A 16,598-nucleotide genomic window follows, 5' to 3' on the forward strand; every position below is an offset into this window, starting at 1 on the left:
CAGTTGCAGGGTGTTCTCAGGAGGGAGCATTTATTGTAGATACTGGGTTTTGGATAGTAACATTTCTTGGTCAATTATATATATTACCAAACATGTTCTTCCTTCTCCCAACAATACTCTAGGAAAGGCTGTGTCCCACAGGAGACCTGTTTTTTTTTTTTTTTTTCCAGACTTGGGGTGCTTAGCCATTTGATGAACCATAGTCCAATGGCTAAAATTTATGTCAGTCGGTATAACTGTGGTCTCTCAATCAGGATTAATGCTCAGTTACTTTTGAAGAACCCCAGGCAAAGAGATGTGTCATTCAGGCCCCTCAAGACTGATAAAGCGTGACATTAGCATACACATTATAGCTCTGGAAAACCTTGAAGTAGATGGACTATATAAGGTGTGCTCATATATATGCTTAAGCCATGGAGTGAGTTGTACATGTTTATACATGAAAAAAGAGACAATTTTGAGCATTTCCTTCCCAAATCCCCAGTCCTCTTGCCAAAAGCTTCTAGCCAAGCTAAGCATATATACTTTAACCTTCCTTTACCAGCAGGTTAGTCTAGGATATTCTAACAGCAAGAGAGATGCTTTGGGGGTACCTGGGTAGCTCAAGCAGTTGGGCGTCTGCCTTTGGCACAGGTCATGAGGTCCAGATCCTGGGATCAAGCCCCCGTATCGGGCTCCCAGCTCAGCAGAGAGCCTGGTTCTTCCTTTCCCTCTACCCCTGCTTGTGCTCCCTCTGTCTCTCTCTCTCAAATGAATAAATTTTTTAAAATCTTAAAAAAAAAAAGAGAGAGATGCTTTGAGAGAGCCTTGGAGGGGGTAGTAATGATGTTCTTTAGAGATTAAGGACATTAATGAAAAATAATTTCAGACTAGACTTGGCAAATGAAATGAGCCACAGACTTGGAAGTATCCTTGAAGATGACTTAATGTTTTCAGTTGTCAATGGAAAAAGTGAAGCTGAGAGCTTAACTATCCAATTCAAGTTGTATGAGCTTCGTTAAATAAGATCAGAGCCAGGCTTGTATTTGCAATTGCTGTCTCACACTTCCACTCCCCTATGCTGATTGGTTGGTTCAACAAACCAACAAAAAATGGCAGTTGACTGTAAGAATTTAGGGAGGATAAGAATTTGAGTAGAAATGAATAATTTAAAAAGGAGGTATGTTAATGTTTCTGGACTTGGGAGAGATTCTATTTATCAGATCCCTTTTGTTCCTTCTGATATGCCTCTACAGTTCCCATTTATTAGACCAGTCTGCTCTTTAAAACTTTATTTACAAATTTGTAAGTGACATATTTGTGATATTTGCATACAGTTTAATTAAAAATGTTTCTTCTTTCTCATCACCTTTCCATTTGATGAAACTTTTGCCACTACTAAATTGCGGCTTTTAAAATCTTCTCAGTGACTTATAAGAACAGCTCAATTGCTGTTAGAGTAAAAATAAAGCAAAAAAGTATAATTTGAGAAAAAAAGAGAACACGTCATACTATTAAGAGAAGAGAGTTAGGCTTTCCAGTGTGTTTGAAGGAAATACAAGTGTTTAAAATCATTGCTCCAGTTTTGGACCCTAGGATTAGTACTTAAGTTTACTTAAAGTATTTTCACATTATTTTATGCCTTTTTTTAACCCCAGAGGTAACGGGTTTTATTTTTTATAATAACTTTATCAGTATAATTGACAAACAATAAACTGCAAAAATAATGTATACAATTTGATGAGTTTTTGACATATGTATACACACAAATCATTATCACAGTTAGAATAACTAATGTATTCATCATCTCCAAAAGTTTCCATTTTATCCTTTGCAGTCTCTGCTATCCATCTTTCACTGTCCCTTTACAACCTGTTCCCAGTTGCGTACAGATGTCCAGTTATTTCAGCAAAATAGGTTTGGAAAAACTATCCATTTTCCATCCACTAAATTGTTTTTGTACCTTTGTATAAAATTAGTTGTCTACTTAGGGGTGACTCTATGTCTAAGCTCTCTTATTTTGTCACATTAGTTGATTTTTCTATCTTTTCACCTATGCTACACTGTTCTGATACTGTAACTTTGTAATAATTTTTGAAACAAGATATTGTTAGCCTTGCAACTTTATCCTTGGGTATTCTATGTTCTTTTGCATTTCCACATGCATTTTAGAATAGGCTTGAAAATTTCTACCAAAAAAGTTTGCTGAAATTTTGATTGAAATGGAATTGATCAATGTAGGTAGACTTGTCTCTTAACAAGATCGAATCTTCTGCCCCATGGACATAATATCTCTCTCCATTAATTTAAATCTTTAGTTTTTGTCACCAAAGTTTATTAGTTTTCAGCCTTTTCACATATTATTTCTCATTTAAATAGGCACACTTTTTATTTAAATACATTCACTTAAAAATTATTTTCACTTCCTTGGATGAAAACCAATATCACATGCCATAATTTGAAAGGTTACTTCGATAATCAAATAAAAACAAAAATAGTGTTAAATTTCAGGTAAAGAGTGGTACTTGCTGAAGCTCTTAATTTTTTTCATTGTTAAAAAGCATAATTAACAGGTCTAGAGATTCTAAAGACATACTTATATCAAGTTGTTTTTTTTTTCCTTTTAGGTAACCAAGTCTTAAAAATAATAGAAAAGGGAATTGTTTTCTTACTAGGTAATTTATTTAGTTGTTTGTGTGTGTGTGTGAGAGAGAGAGAGAGAGAGAACACCCACGAGCAGGGGAAAGGGAGGAGAGAGAATCCTAAAGCAGACTCCCCATTGAGTGTGGAGCCTGGCTCAGGGTTTCAATTCCAGGACACTGAGATCATGACCTGACCCAAAAAATCCAGTCAGATGCTCAGCTGATTAGGCCACCCAGGAGTGGCCTAGCTACTCCTGGGAATAACTAGCTATAAGACAAGAGTGGCTTGAGCAAAGATCTAGAAGTGTGAGAAAATTTGAATAGTACAGAATCTGCAGAGGGTATGGACATTTTTAGAGTTGTAGTTTTAAACTTTGGTTGTATATAATCATCACCTTGAGAGTTTAAAAGACTCAGACCAAAAGAATCAGAATACTTGGATTGGAGTATCTATATCTTTTAAAAGTTCCCTAGGTAGTTCTAGTGCTTAGGAAGGAGTGGAAACCTCTATGATAGGATATTAGGATGTTGATATGGTAGGATGGTGACGGTGGTGATGATTTGAACTGGGCAGGCAGGAGAAAGCCCAGATGGATTAGCAATGTGTGCCTTGGTTGTCTTAGTGGTTGTGATGGTAAAAATGTCATTGTTATAGCCATTTTAGGGCTAAAATATGAATTGCTTGTCAAGGTAGTTGAATATTATTTTGAAGAACTGAGGAGAGAGAGTCCCAACTCTCCTTTGCATTAAGAACAAGCACTTGGGAATTTTCTGCTTCAAATGCGCTTTTGGTTTAAAAGCAGTATGATCTTTTCTTATAATTAAGGGCATTAAATGCGTATTTTAAGAGTGCATATTATGATGGCATATTTAAAGAATGGTCTAAGCAACCTTTTCCAGTATTCTACAATAGAAATATGAAGTACTTTTGAAACAGCTTTAACACAATTGTTGTGCATAGAGTTCCACATAAGAAATGCATAGACTTCTTTGGGCAGTAGCATTTATAAATACAGCAATACATGCAATCCAAATTTGCATTTGTAAATAATGAATGTCATGAACGAGAAGAATCGGAATGTGAATCAATTCCCTTCATATTTATCCATTGTTTTGATGCAGTCCTAAGACCATTTAACATAAGGCATCTTCCAGATGGGTACTTGCCATTCATCAAGCTGTGCTTTTTCATTAATATTGGCCATGCCACCATCCTGAATACTTCACCTGGGAAAAGGAAAAGAAAAAACAAACAAACAAACAAAAAACAACTACTCCACACCCAGATCTTCAAACTTGCTTGGGAGAAGCATGGGACTGAGGAAAGAACTTCCAATTTTGCTTAACTTAAGAAGGGCAGTAAAAGGCCGGCAGAGGGCTTGATTATTTCACAAAAATGTACATTGAGGAATTCAAGGGGAGGCAAGCGGGGGGAGAAGTGCTTTCCTGGGGAAGGGGCCTTGACAGCCAGCCCCTAAGACGGTTTCTTGTGTGTCCCGTCCCTCCCCGCGGGCGGGCCCGCTGCCGGCCGGCCCGCCCTCCCGCGGCCAGGGAGCTGGCGGCTCGCTCCCCGGTGGGCGTGGCAGCGTCTCCAGCCTGCCTTCGGCCGCGCAGCCGGGGAGCGCGCCGAGCCGAGGGGCACTAACTTAGCGCCCCGGGACCCGGCGAGGCTCCCTGGCCATCTGCGCCCCTCAGCGTCTGCAGCAGCCGCGGGGATCGTGCCGCACTTGGACCGCGGCCGGGGCAGGGTGACTGCGGACGGCGCCCTTGGCTCGCCAGACACCGTCGGGAATGGAGCCGTCGCCGTGTGGCCGCGGGGACCGCGGCGGCAGCGGCCGAGCCCACTTGGCCCCGGGGCTGCTGGCGGCCGCGCCCGCGCCCGCGCCCCCGTCTCCGTCTCCGTCTCCGGCGGTGCCGCTCCCCCCGGCCATCCCGCTGCCCCCGACGTTCCTGCGGCCCCCCAGCCTGTTCCTGCGGGCAGCCGCGGCCGCCACGGCGGGCGGGGGCTGCGCGGCGGCCCCGGGGCTGGAGAGGGCCGTGGGCGCGGCGGGCTGCGGCTACCCGCGGACGCCCAAGTGCGCGCGCTGCCGCAACCACGGCGTCGTGTCGGCGCTCAAGGGCCACAAGCGCTTCTGCCGCTGGCGGGACTGCGCGTGTGCCAAGTGCACCCTGATAGCCGAGCGCCAGCGCGTCATGGCCGCACAGGTGGCGCTGCGCCGGCAGCAGGCGCAGGAGGAGAGCGAGGCCCGGGGGCTGCAGCGGCTGCTGTGCCCGGGACCCTGCGGCCCGGCGGGTCGGGCGGCCGGAGGCGGCGGCAGAGCCGAGGGGGCCGGGGCCCCGAGCGGCCCTGCGGCGGGGGCGGGGGCGGGGACGGGCACGGGGACGGGCACGGGGACGCCGCTGGGACTCGGTGCCTCGAGGCAGGCGGGTCTGGCGGCCGCTGCTCTCCAGGTGGGCCGGCCGGATGACACGGAGCCCAAACAAGGTGAGTCGGTCCTGACGCTTTGCAGAGCAGACAGACTCCTGGAAACAAGAAGCCAGGCCTCGGCGATGGGCAAGAAAAGTTGTTTAGAAGAAGCGTTCGTTCGAGTTCAGGGAAACTGCTCTGTACTAGGAAGGGTGCCCTGTACCCTTGGGCGACAGGATAACAATGTAAGAGTGCAGTGAGGAACAGTCCCACGGGCGACTCAGGCTAGGAGTAGAGTCTGCACCCCGGGGACTCTTACTTCGGGTGAGCTGGAACTTGCAAGGAAGTGGGCATTGGGTGAAAAGCTTGGTGAGAGAAGCTGGGTTTTAGGCTTGCTCTATATATACTCTTTTCAGCTATAAAACCAGAGTTAATCTTCCAGTCTTGCTGGGAAATTCCCTGAAGGTTGGGACTACAGTTCTTCATCTTTGGGGCAAAAAGCCTTTGGTGCCAGCTAGAAGTGGGGAAGAGTCTGAAAACCACCAAACCTCTTTTCACCTCTTTTCCTTCTCTTAAAATTTTTAAGCACCGCCTTGCAACTGTTGGTTAGCCTCCAAAAGTGTAGAAAGCTCTAAATTTGAAGTTTCAGCTCTTTCCCATAGGAAAGAACTTTGGGCTTTCTGGATTTGTAAAACCATTGGGAAGAAGAATTTTAAAATCCAATAATAGAGATTTCTTATATCGCCCCTTATATTTTAATTTTTCCCTCTTTTTTATTGGCCACAAATCATCTTCATCCCGTGTTCTGTAAAAAAGATACACACACACACACACACACACACGTGTGAAAATCACTGCTTTAGGCAGTAATTTGTTTTGTTGAATTTATAACATTTGAGAAAAAAAGTTTGACAAATACTCTGAGTAATCCCACTTGACAGTGGGATTATATATATATATAATATACATATTATATATATAAAGTTTATATATATATAAAACTAGAGTTACCTCAAATTAAGTTTTCCTGCTGATGTAAATCTCAGTTTATTTTAGTGTATTTCCCAGCCCTCTGCAGGTAACACTAGTAGTGTAAAAGTCATTTCAGTATTTTTGTATAAATTCAAGATAGGTTGTAGCATATGAAATTCTATAGTAATGAAAAGTAAGTTATTAATTAGAACACTTCCCTGAATTGTGAAAGTTGCAGATCTTTTTGGATTACAAGATGCATTTTTGAAAAAGACTCTTTGTATTTAAATAAGGCTTATATGACTTTGTGTTCACCTATGCCAATGTTTTGCCCATGTCCTAGTTCATTTCAGTGGACAAAATAGACTAAACATTTCTCATAAAAAATCAGAGTGCTGGAGAACAAATTCATTTAAGCAAATAATAACTGCTATAAAAAAGAAGTAAAAGTTAAAATACTGTAAATTGACAGTGAAATGTGGCTAATACCTCTCTGCTAGACATTGATTTTATATGATTTTTTTGTGGGGGGAGGAGTAAACCAGAGTGTTCTGTTTGATAGGGTCAAGTATTTTATTCTTTGCCTCAGTTTACTTCCTTTTTTGAAAAGCCATGTGTATAGCTTTTCTAGACTGACTGCATTCTCTTACCCAATATCCTTGAGCTGCAGTAGTCTTTTTAATTCACTCACTCATTAGACAAAGACTAACAGTGATTCAGAAGTGAGTAAGATTTTTCTACACAAAAAAAACCCCTATATACAAAAGAAGGAAGACTATATGTATCCAACACAAGACAAAATACACAATGATAAAAGTAAAGAAATAAAATCTGATACAGGAGTTGAGAAAACAGAGAGATGATGTAAATGATATCATAGTATCTTAAAGATACCTTATTTCCAGCGTCTTATGCAATCTATTGCATTATATTGTACCGTATGAGTACAAGAGTACAAGTACCCTAATAAAAATTGTTTTGTGTGTAAATTGCTGTAGACATGAAATTTTGATACCTTACATGTTCTGGGGGCATATTTAATCAGTCATAGTTAGAAATAAAATGTAATGGTCAACTAAGGTCAATCTATCTCCATTTGGTAGACTTCATTAGAAAAGTTTCCTTGTTTCTTTTAAAGCTGAAAATACTAGAGAATATTTGTAGTTTTGCAGGAGCAACATCTTTTCTTTTGTCATCTGTTTAATACAATGACAGAATTTTAGCCCTCAAAGTGTTAAATTGCACACAGTTACTTATTTTTAAAATATAGGTACTTCTTTAGAATTTAGGACTCCTTCTTGAGAAACCCTAGGAGGGTTGCAAATTATGTGTGAGAATCACTGCTTTAGGCAGTAATTTGTTTTGTTGAATTTATAACATTTTAGAAAAAGAAAGTTTGACAGAAATACTCTGAGTAATCTCACTTGACAATTTACTCTTTTTGTTGGAAATAGAGACAAAATATGTCTATAGGATAGAGGAAATGTAAACCAAAATAAAACTTATTTAGTGGAGTATAAGTATAAATTATTATTATTTTCCTGGCATGAACTGTACAAAAGGACATTACTGTTACTATTTTATGAATATTAATATACTCACCATTTTGATGTATGAAATTGGATTTTTATATAAAATGTTTTTGGAAAACTGTCCTTAATATTGGAAAGGAGTTGTGATTTGAAGCAAATGACTCATATGTTGTTTTTATAAGACACTTTGAAGATACATACAGATTGCAATAGTGCATTTTGTAATTTTCTTTAAGAAACAATTTGACTGTAAACTCTTATGGACATTTCCTAGGGATTGAAAAAGAAAGTCCTAATTTCACAAGGGACTATGAAAAATACCAAGTCTGTATCATCTCTCACATAAAATGAAATGTGAGTTCTGGTATGATTTGAGATTGATACAGCAGTGGTCATTATTGGTTTAGATTTGAAGTGAAATGAAGAACTTTGTTGTTTTTCACATTATTCAGGTAGCTTAATTGGAACCTGAAATGTGAGCATTAAAAAAAAAATACATTGAAACTTAGTTATAAATAGAATATTCATTTTCATACTGAGATTGTTCCTTCCTATGACTTCTTATCTAAACAGTCATTTTATTTAGTTCTCTTTGAATAGTGTTATTTTGAAAAAAATCTCACTGGAATAACAATGAAATTTGGGGAAATTAGGAAAATCTCAAAACACTAAATGGGGCAAATAGTGTGAAATATTGGTTTCACGTTAGTAGTTGGGGGGTAATAATAGACATTTATCTTCTGATTCCTAAATTAACTATAGCATTTGTATGTTATATAATTTTGTGATCTTGGAATGACCTAAGAGATAGCATTTTCCTGCTATTCCAATGCCTGCATTTCTGAATGACATTTTAAAATTTTGATTGATTAAGGTCTCTTTCAGCAAATAAATATTAATAATATACTGTGAGTTAATCAATTATTTTATCCAACATTATTTTCAAATAGGCAATACTGTCTGTATTTTGGGAAGTTTTCCTTTATTCGATTTCCTTTTTTTCCTCCAGAACTAAAAGAGAGTAAATGTGACTCATGCCAGAATGGACAAGAGCCAGTCTCTAAATCCCATCAGCGTTCTCTGGGATCATCTCCTAAGTCTAATGGGGTCATTGGAAAACAAAACATCAGGCCATCTATTTCAGAAAGCTCAAACAAGGAAGATATTATTCAGCCTCTTCACCCCGGGGAGCTATCAGGAGGGGAAGAGAGTCCCAGGTCCCTGTCATCATCTGATCTGGAATCAGGAAATGAAAGTGAGTGGGCCAAAGACTTCACTGCTACCAGAGCCAGCCTTTCCACGCTGTCCTCAAGACCAAGAGACCCTCTCGATATCCTAACCAGGATTTTCCCAAGTTATAGGCGTAGCCGGCTAGAAGGCATTTTACGCTTCTGCAAAGGAGATGTGGTTCAAGCCATTGAACAGGTCCTAAATGGGAGAGAACATCAACCAGACACCAGGGACTTAGCAAACTCAGGAGAATTGGAAAATACAGCTTTTCAGAGAGCTTCAAACTTTAGTTTAGGTGGAATTGGTTTCGGAACTCTGGGGAATAAATCAGCTTTCTCTCCTCTTCAAACTGCTTCTGCTTCTTATGGAGGTGATTCAGGTGTCTACAGCTTAAATCCTAGACTAGGTATCAATCCATTACGCCTGGCATATTCCTCTCCAGGAAGAGGGCTCTCTGGTTTTATGTCTCCTTACCTATCTCCGGGGTTGGTACCAGCATTGCCTTTTCGGCCTGCTTTGGATTATGCCTTTTCAGGAATGATTAGGGAGTCTTCCTACCTTCCCAGCAAAGACTCAGTAACTGGTGGCAGATTGTATTCCAGGCCAAATCAGGACAATCTGTAATATTTCTGCCTATTCTCCCTTTCTGGAGTTTTTCTAGAAGCAGGCAATACAACCCACACACCCACATCTATTAATATGTACGCTATGTATGTGAGAGGCTTACTAGACCTTAAAATGCTATTTTTTTTTACAGCCAATATGATAAATTTAAGATCTAAGGATTCTTCTTCAGCATTTATTAAGTGAAAGAAGCATTTAAACATTATATGTGCCTTGAATAAAGTCATTTCAGGAAATATTTTTACCTTTATGAATTATCTCCCTAAAATATCGGTTGTAGAATCCCTATTTTAAAACTATACTTGTTTTTATTTTATTGAAAAATTGAATTTATAGTTGTAAAATACATTTATGAGTGTAAAGCAACCCAACATATAAAATAAACTGAAAGGAAAAATTAAAAAGTTGAGGTAATTCCAAATGACTATTACTTTGAACTTTTTCTTTCCGTCTATTCCTTGTAAATGGGAGAGAAAAAAGCTATTCAAGCTTTTTTAAAGCATTTTATTCACATATAAGTGATTAATAATAAGTAAAACTTTTGGGAAATTTAAATTCCTTATTTTTTTCTGACTGTCTTATTTTTCATTCGTATCTACTATTTGTGATAACAAGTGCCATTAACAAAACATTTCTCTTTAAACTTTGTAAATTATACGAAACCTATGAAGTAAATTTTAGGAAATGAGACTGCACCATCTCCTGGCCACTATCATTAATTGCATCTAAGTTCTGGTAGAGTGTAGGAATTTGAAATGAATGGTTTCTTAGTAGTATAAGCTAAGCTAAACTTCTTTTGAAACAGTCATTTTGGATCATGCTACATAGAAACTTTTATATTATAAAGTGAACATCTACTATGGGTTAGGATTTTAATCTTTGTTTCTGGAGAAATACTCCTTTCTGTATGTTTGTGGCAAGAATATGGGAGCAGCCCTTCTCAAAGGTAAAAATAGTCTTATTCAGAAAATGTATATACTTATTCCGATAAATATTGATTGACTATAGGTAGATGATGCTTAATACATTGAGGAGAGATAAAATTTATAAAGGAGATAATATTATCATTAAATTTTAGAGGACTCCTTGAGATTTTAATAATATTTTTGCTCTCCATCTGGAGCATACAAAAGCTGTTTATTTCAGTAAGTGGAATGTTCCTGAGAAAATGGCTTATAAAACAATTTCATGAAGTTTTTTTTATATGTCATCACTTTTTTGAAGATAGTAGCTTCATTGTTACTGTTAGGAATAAATGAAAACCCAGCTGTGGTGTAAGATGGTTGATGAATTAGAAATAGTTTAAACAGTTTGAACAACATGATACACTAAAAAAATTTCTTAAATTATATGTATGTGTGTGTGTACACACACATTCACACACATCTATATTTTACCAGCAAATATCATATTACATGCATAGTATCTGATGATGATTTAAGATGTAGATATATTTAATACAGTATGCATTATTTTTAGTGGTGTGAATATGAGAAAGCAGATCTTGTAAAGATTTGTTGTAATTAGTATTCATTATTTATAAAAAAAAGTTTTAGATTCTAAGCCTAAACCATAATACAATGCCTGGCAAGTAGTTGATATTCAATTAATATATACTGAGTGAAGGAATCATTTTGAATAATAGATTTCTCTGAGACTGGTGAAACCAAAGAACTCTGCATGATGGCCAAACACAGTTTTGCATATAATTTCACAGGGTTCTCAAATCTCTAAATGCCATTCACTATTCAGTTTAGGATTCTTGGTGATTCTTAAATTGTTTCCATTGCATTGATTCATTTTACAAATGCTATTTTTTTGAAAAGTACTAGATCCTATAGAGGATAACAAATATAAACTATTGTGCACTCAAGGAAGTTACATTTTGCATTAGAAATCTTGTTGAAAATAAAACAATGCTAGCTAGAGTCATTGGGTATTTTATGTGGTTTATATAATGATGTGCATATATCCATTTGAGAGGCTGAATTGCTTTTTTTTTTTAAAAACATTTTATTTATTTATTCATGAGAAACACAGAGAGAGAGAGGCAGAGACACAGGCAGACGGAGAAGCAGGCCTCATGCAGGGAGCCCGATGTGGGACTCAATCCCGGGACTCCAGGATCATGGCCTGGGCCAAAGGCAGGCGCTAAACCGTTGAGCCACCCAGGGATCCCCCTGAATTGCTTTTGAACTGGGGAAATATCCATTTTGAATCACATTCAAGTTTAAAAAATAATTTTATACTCTTAAAACAAGTTAATTTACATAATGCTTTATACATTTCATACGCTTTACAATAATTTTAGTACTAAATAAGCTTATAGAGTAGGTCATTTTGTTCAACATTAAATTGAATGTGAGGAATTTGAGGCTTAGCAGTAGTATTGCCCATTCCCAAGGTTACCATAATAGAGACAGTCATCAGGAGTAGAAGTTACTTCACCAATTTCAGTTAGACTATAAGGTCTGGGAAGGATTCATGTCTATTTGTCCCATCACAGCTTTGTATAGTATCTGGTGGATAATAGGTGTTCAAGTAATAGTTTTCTTTCTTTCTTTTTTTTTTTTTTAAATAATAGTTTTCGATGACTGAATTAAACATAAAAAGACACTATTAGCTTAGAATTTTGCTTATTCAACAACTATTTATTAAGCACCTACTTTGTGCCAGGCACTATGCTACACACAGGGGATAAAGTGGTTAGTAAGATTCAAGACCTCACCTCAAAGTGCTCATAGTCTCTGTTACCATGTGTACAAAAACATCCAATTATGCAGTGTTGGTACTGTTTGATAATGTTGGTACATCAGTGAGTTCTGTGTAATCATGAAGTTTATGCCTATGGATACTGCTTGAGGCCTGAGCTCCTAAACTACTGACTACACAGAGGGAACAGTATCTGTTTCCATGTAGTGTGTTTAGGGAAGGGCAATTTGTTTGAGAGGTAAACAACTTGTCTATAAGTGAAAGAGGTGGGCAAAGAGAAAGCTTTTGTTCCATTGAATGGATGCATGGAAGTCACCCTAGTTTGTGACCTCTGGATCAAAGATATTTCCTAATCCCAGTGGTGAGCTTTTGGAATTCCTCTGAGTCCATGCATAGGCCTCCTGGTCTAAGCTCTCATCTGGCTATTCTATGAAAATGGGTTAGAGTTGCAGGGACAATTGAAGAGCATGTGAGTGAAGTGATCTACTTTTTTTCCCTGCAACTTCTGCTGAAACAAAAAGATCTTGGGGATTTTAAGACCTTCCTTCTTAGAAATTCCTAACTGTGAACTTAGAACTAAGAAACATGAAGTGGCCTATTCATTCATCTCTTTATTTATTTATTTTAAATGCAGTTTCCTTAGACAATTGTTTTTCTTTGAAGTTAAAAAGCCTTCACAATACAAGAGAGGCTTGGCATAAAGCACTTAATTATTTACCACTGTAAATAGAATCATTCTCCTCTGTACAAAATGAGATGAAGTGCATCATCAGCTTCATAAAAGCAAAGCTTTTCCTTTGGACAGCGTGATCTTAAGTGAAGACGCTCATCCTTTAGGTCAAGGATAATGGGAAAAGTTCCTGCTCAGATCCTTTCTTCTTTTCCACGCATCTCCAAATAAATAGTCCTATTATAGATGCCTGCATTGCAGAGCTAGGCCCTTACTTATTTGGCATTGTCCCCTCCAAATTCAAGCTGTTTTGGTGTGACACTTCAGAGCAGCTGTGCCAAACATTAAAATAATCTTTTTTGTTTGTTTTTTGCTTATTAAGTATTATTCAGATGAGAGAAATGAATTGCCATTTCCCCTTTCTGAACTCCATGTTAGTGATGGGAAATTCAAGGAAAGACAAGATGAAAGGGAAGAAAACTATGAAATCTGTTTCTTTTGCTAATTTGGTAATTAAAAAAAACTGAGGTTTTAATTTTTTTAGATTGTTGCAGTATTCTCGAGTCGCAATGGCCACATTACGTAGCCTTATGAGGATGCTCATAGCTTTAAGGGTCATAAATGTGGCCATATCAAAACATCTATGTCAAAAAAAAATCTATGTCAAAAAATTGCTTAAAATATTGAATATTTATTAAACTCCATCTTAGTGACAAGTTTATTTAAGAAAAATAGAGGATCCCTGGGTGGCTCAGCGGTTTAGCGCCTGCCTTTGGCTCAGGGCATGATCCTGGAGTCCCGGAATCGAGTCCTGCATCAGGCTCCCTGCATGGAGCCTGCTTCTCCCTCTGCCGGTGTCTCTGCCTCTCTCTTCCTCTCTCTGTGTATCTCGTGAATGAATAAATAAAATCTTTAAAAAAAAGAAAAATAGACTAGAAATAGATACAATTAGGAGGAAATATATAGAAAGTCGAACAGGCATACTAAAAAATATTAATTAGAAAATCCATGTCAAGCAGGAAGGGTTTTAGATTCCTGTACTTGACCATTTTTAAATTTTTTGTCAACCAAGTAGATGAAGGAATACATTTCATTGTTATCTTATTCATGGACAACACACATCTGAGAAGGGCAGCTGATCTTTTGGAGGACAGAATGGGTTTTAAATGGTTGATTCCCACCCTCTAACTCTCATTCAAGTGAACTGATATAGTGTTCAAAATCCTAGGAATATTAAAAAAAAATCAACTGCACACGTAGGGAAGAGAGACCTGGATTTATATCAAATTTTAAGGAGAACAAAAAGTAGTGTTATTTGCTGATGGGTAAATTCACCATGAGTTTACCATATAACATGCATATGCTGAAAGTCCATTGATATTAGATTACATGAATAAGAGTAGTGTGGAATGAGGGAGGTGAGAGTACTTGTACTCTGGAATATCAGTTGGCTAGGTATTAGCCGAAGTCATGATCAGTTCTGAGTGGCATACACTAAGAGTAATTCTAAAACTCTTAATAAAACAGAGATATAAGATGCTAAGTGGTGATTGTGGTGGTGGTAGTGTTTTATGTGAAAGTGTTAGAAATAGTATAAGTGAAAACATTTTAAAGAGCTAGCATATGAGAAAAATGAATTGGGGTCATTCTGTAGAGTATAGTGGCATGGAAAGTAAAAGTTACATGGAAAGAGGATTCAAGGAAGGACTCTTTGGCAGTTAGCAGCTGTCCAAGAGTGGAATGGCTGCCTTGTATAACAAACGTGTCTTCTACTCACTGAAAATACCATGTAGAAATTACCATTCGGCAACCTGATTGATGAGATTTTCAGTACTACTTCAGTGTTGGAACTCAATCATTTATAAAGCAAAACAGAAAAATGATGAATATTTGTTAAATAAATGACTTTCAATTCTAAGATGATGAAAACACCCAACCATTATTTTTCAATAAAACACATTGCAGTTTTGTTCATCAGAACTTTTCCTATATGATGGTCTCAGGAGTAGATACAAAAGGAAGAGACAGAACAGTGCATGATTTACAAGGGGTTAAGTGGTATAGAGGTTAGCATGAGGTCAGTTGGTCTACATGGCATAAGGAAGAAGAAAAGGGCTCAAAAAGGACTTGGAGAACACTGAAGTTAAACTTTAACATATTTTTCATCAGTATGTTTTTCTAAAAGGAGAACTTATTCCAGAGTTGAGACTTAGGATGGATTTGGCTAGATGACTTAGGCAGGTTAATTAAACTCCTAGTCATTTGTTTCCTTTCAGTAAAATAAGGGTAACAGTTCTGATATAGTTAACCACTATTAATAAATCTTATGTTGGAGAGAGGGAAACTTGGCCTGTGGATGCATGCACACACTTACTTAGAAGCAAGGAAGAAATCTTATATACCAGTGCCTTCGTGTTTGTAACTAATAATGGGATCATAGATGGTATTGATAACTTCCTTTTTTTACTCCCCATTTCATATTCTTCACCCCCAGCAAGTGTCTCAGTTAATTGTGGTTCCTTACTTGATGGAACATCTTCATTCCTGAAGAATCTGTGCCATTACAGCCCTATATTTATTGAGTTGCTGTAAGATCTTATTATCTTTTACCATAAGGTATGGGAAGACTAACATTCCTGAGGATCTCTTGCATGCTGGAAATAATCTCCCTGTTTCTTTTCTGTTATTTCAGTGTTAAGAGGTACCCAAGTAGCCAATGATAGTCTCAGATTCTAGTAAAATGTGGTATTCTTTGGTGAAATCCTTTCTCCTTTGGGAAGTAAGTCTTGTAAAGCAAAAATGCCAAAAGTTGTAGAAAAAAGAAACAACAAAAGGAAAGTTTCTAGTGAATCATATCATTAATATGAGAAGAGCCATTTCCATATCTTTCTTGTGATTCCTAAACTCATGAATTCTGGTATCAGAGAAATATCGCTACAAGTTTATAGCTGATTCAAAGCATATCTTACATCCAGGAGGACATTATTCCAGTACCATAAAGTGCTGTCACCAGCTGGTGCCATAACTGAGTCTTCCAAAGGCCATTCCATAATTTTATTAAGCCAGCTGTTTCAGGCTGAGGGAAACATAATAATACCAGAGAAGTCCATGAGCATGAGACCAATGTTGTACTTCATTTGCTATAAAGTGAGTTTCTTTATCAGAAGCAATGTTGTATGGAATACTATGAAGGTGAACAAAGCATTCTGTAAGCCCACAGATGGCAGTTTAAGCAGAAACATTGAGAGTGGGAAAGACAAAACTATATCTAGCATAAATGTCTTTTCCAGCGAGAACAAAGAGCTACTCCTTCAATGATGGAAGTTATCCAGTGTAATCAACCTGATACCAGGTGGCTGGCTGGTTCCCCTAGGGAACAGTGCCATTTTAGGGGCTCAGTGTTGATATTTGCTCTTGGCAGGTTGGGTACTCAGCAGTGGCTCTATCCAAATTGGCCTTGGTGAGTGGAAATTGTGTTGCTGAGCCCATACACAAGCTCCATCTCTGCTTCCATGATCACTGTCTTCATGAGCCAATTGAGCAAATATGAGGATAAAAGAATGGGAAAAGAATGCGTCTCTTCATGCATATGATTATTAAGATCTTCCTCTTCTAAGATTGCCATTTGATGAGCATCTGTATGGGACAAAAAGATTCTTATATTTGTGCCTACTTGGAGAGCTCTTTCCACATATTTCTTTCTTAAGTCTTGTTTCCAATTATGTTTCTTCTGTTTGTAAAACCAAACTGTTAGCCACTGGTCATGACTCATTTTTAGATATGTACCTCTATCTATCTATCCTTTCAGGCCAAATGAACAATTAAGTGCA

The 16,598-nt window shown here is 38.1% G+C and overlaps 1 protein-coding gene across 1 annotated transcript; it reads left to right on the top strand.

Annotated features, from left to right (window-relative positions):
- The first annotated feature begins 4,230 nt into the window (after positions 1-4,230).
- DMRTA1 (DMRT like family A1) lies at positions 4,231-9,793 on the top strand. The gene is made up of 2 exons (XM_077912135.1): positions 4,231-5,106; positions 8,542-9,793. Exons 1-2 carry the CDS (start codon positions 4,413-4,415, stop codon positions 9,384-9,386), a joined length of 1,539 nt encoding a protein of 512 aa, XP_077768261.1. The 5' UTR covers positions 4,231-4,412; the 3' UTR covers positions 9,387-9,793.
- The last annotated feature ends 6,805 nt before the right edge of the window (positions 9,794-16,598 follow it).

This window comes from Canis aureus, chromosome 10 (genome assembly GCF_053574225.1).
Source record: "Canis aureus isolate CA01 chromosome 10, VMU_Caureus_v.1.0, whole genome shotgun sequence".
NCBI classification, from domain to species: Eukaryota; Metazoa; Chordata; class Mammalia; order Carnivora; family Canidae; genus Canis; species Canis aureus.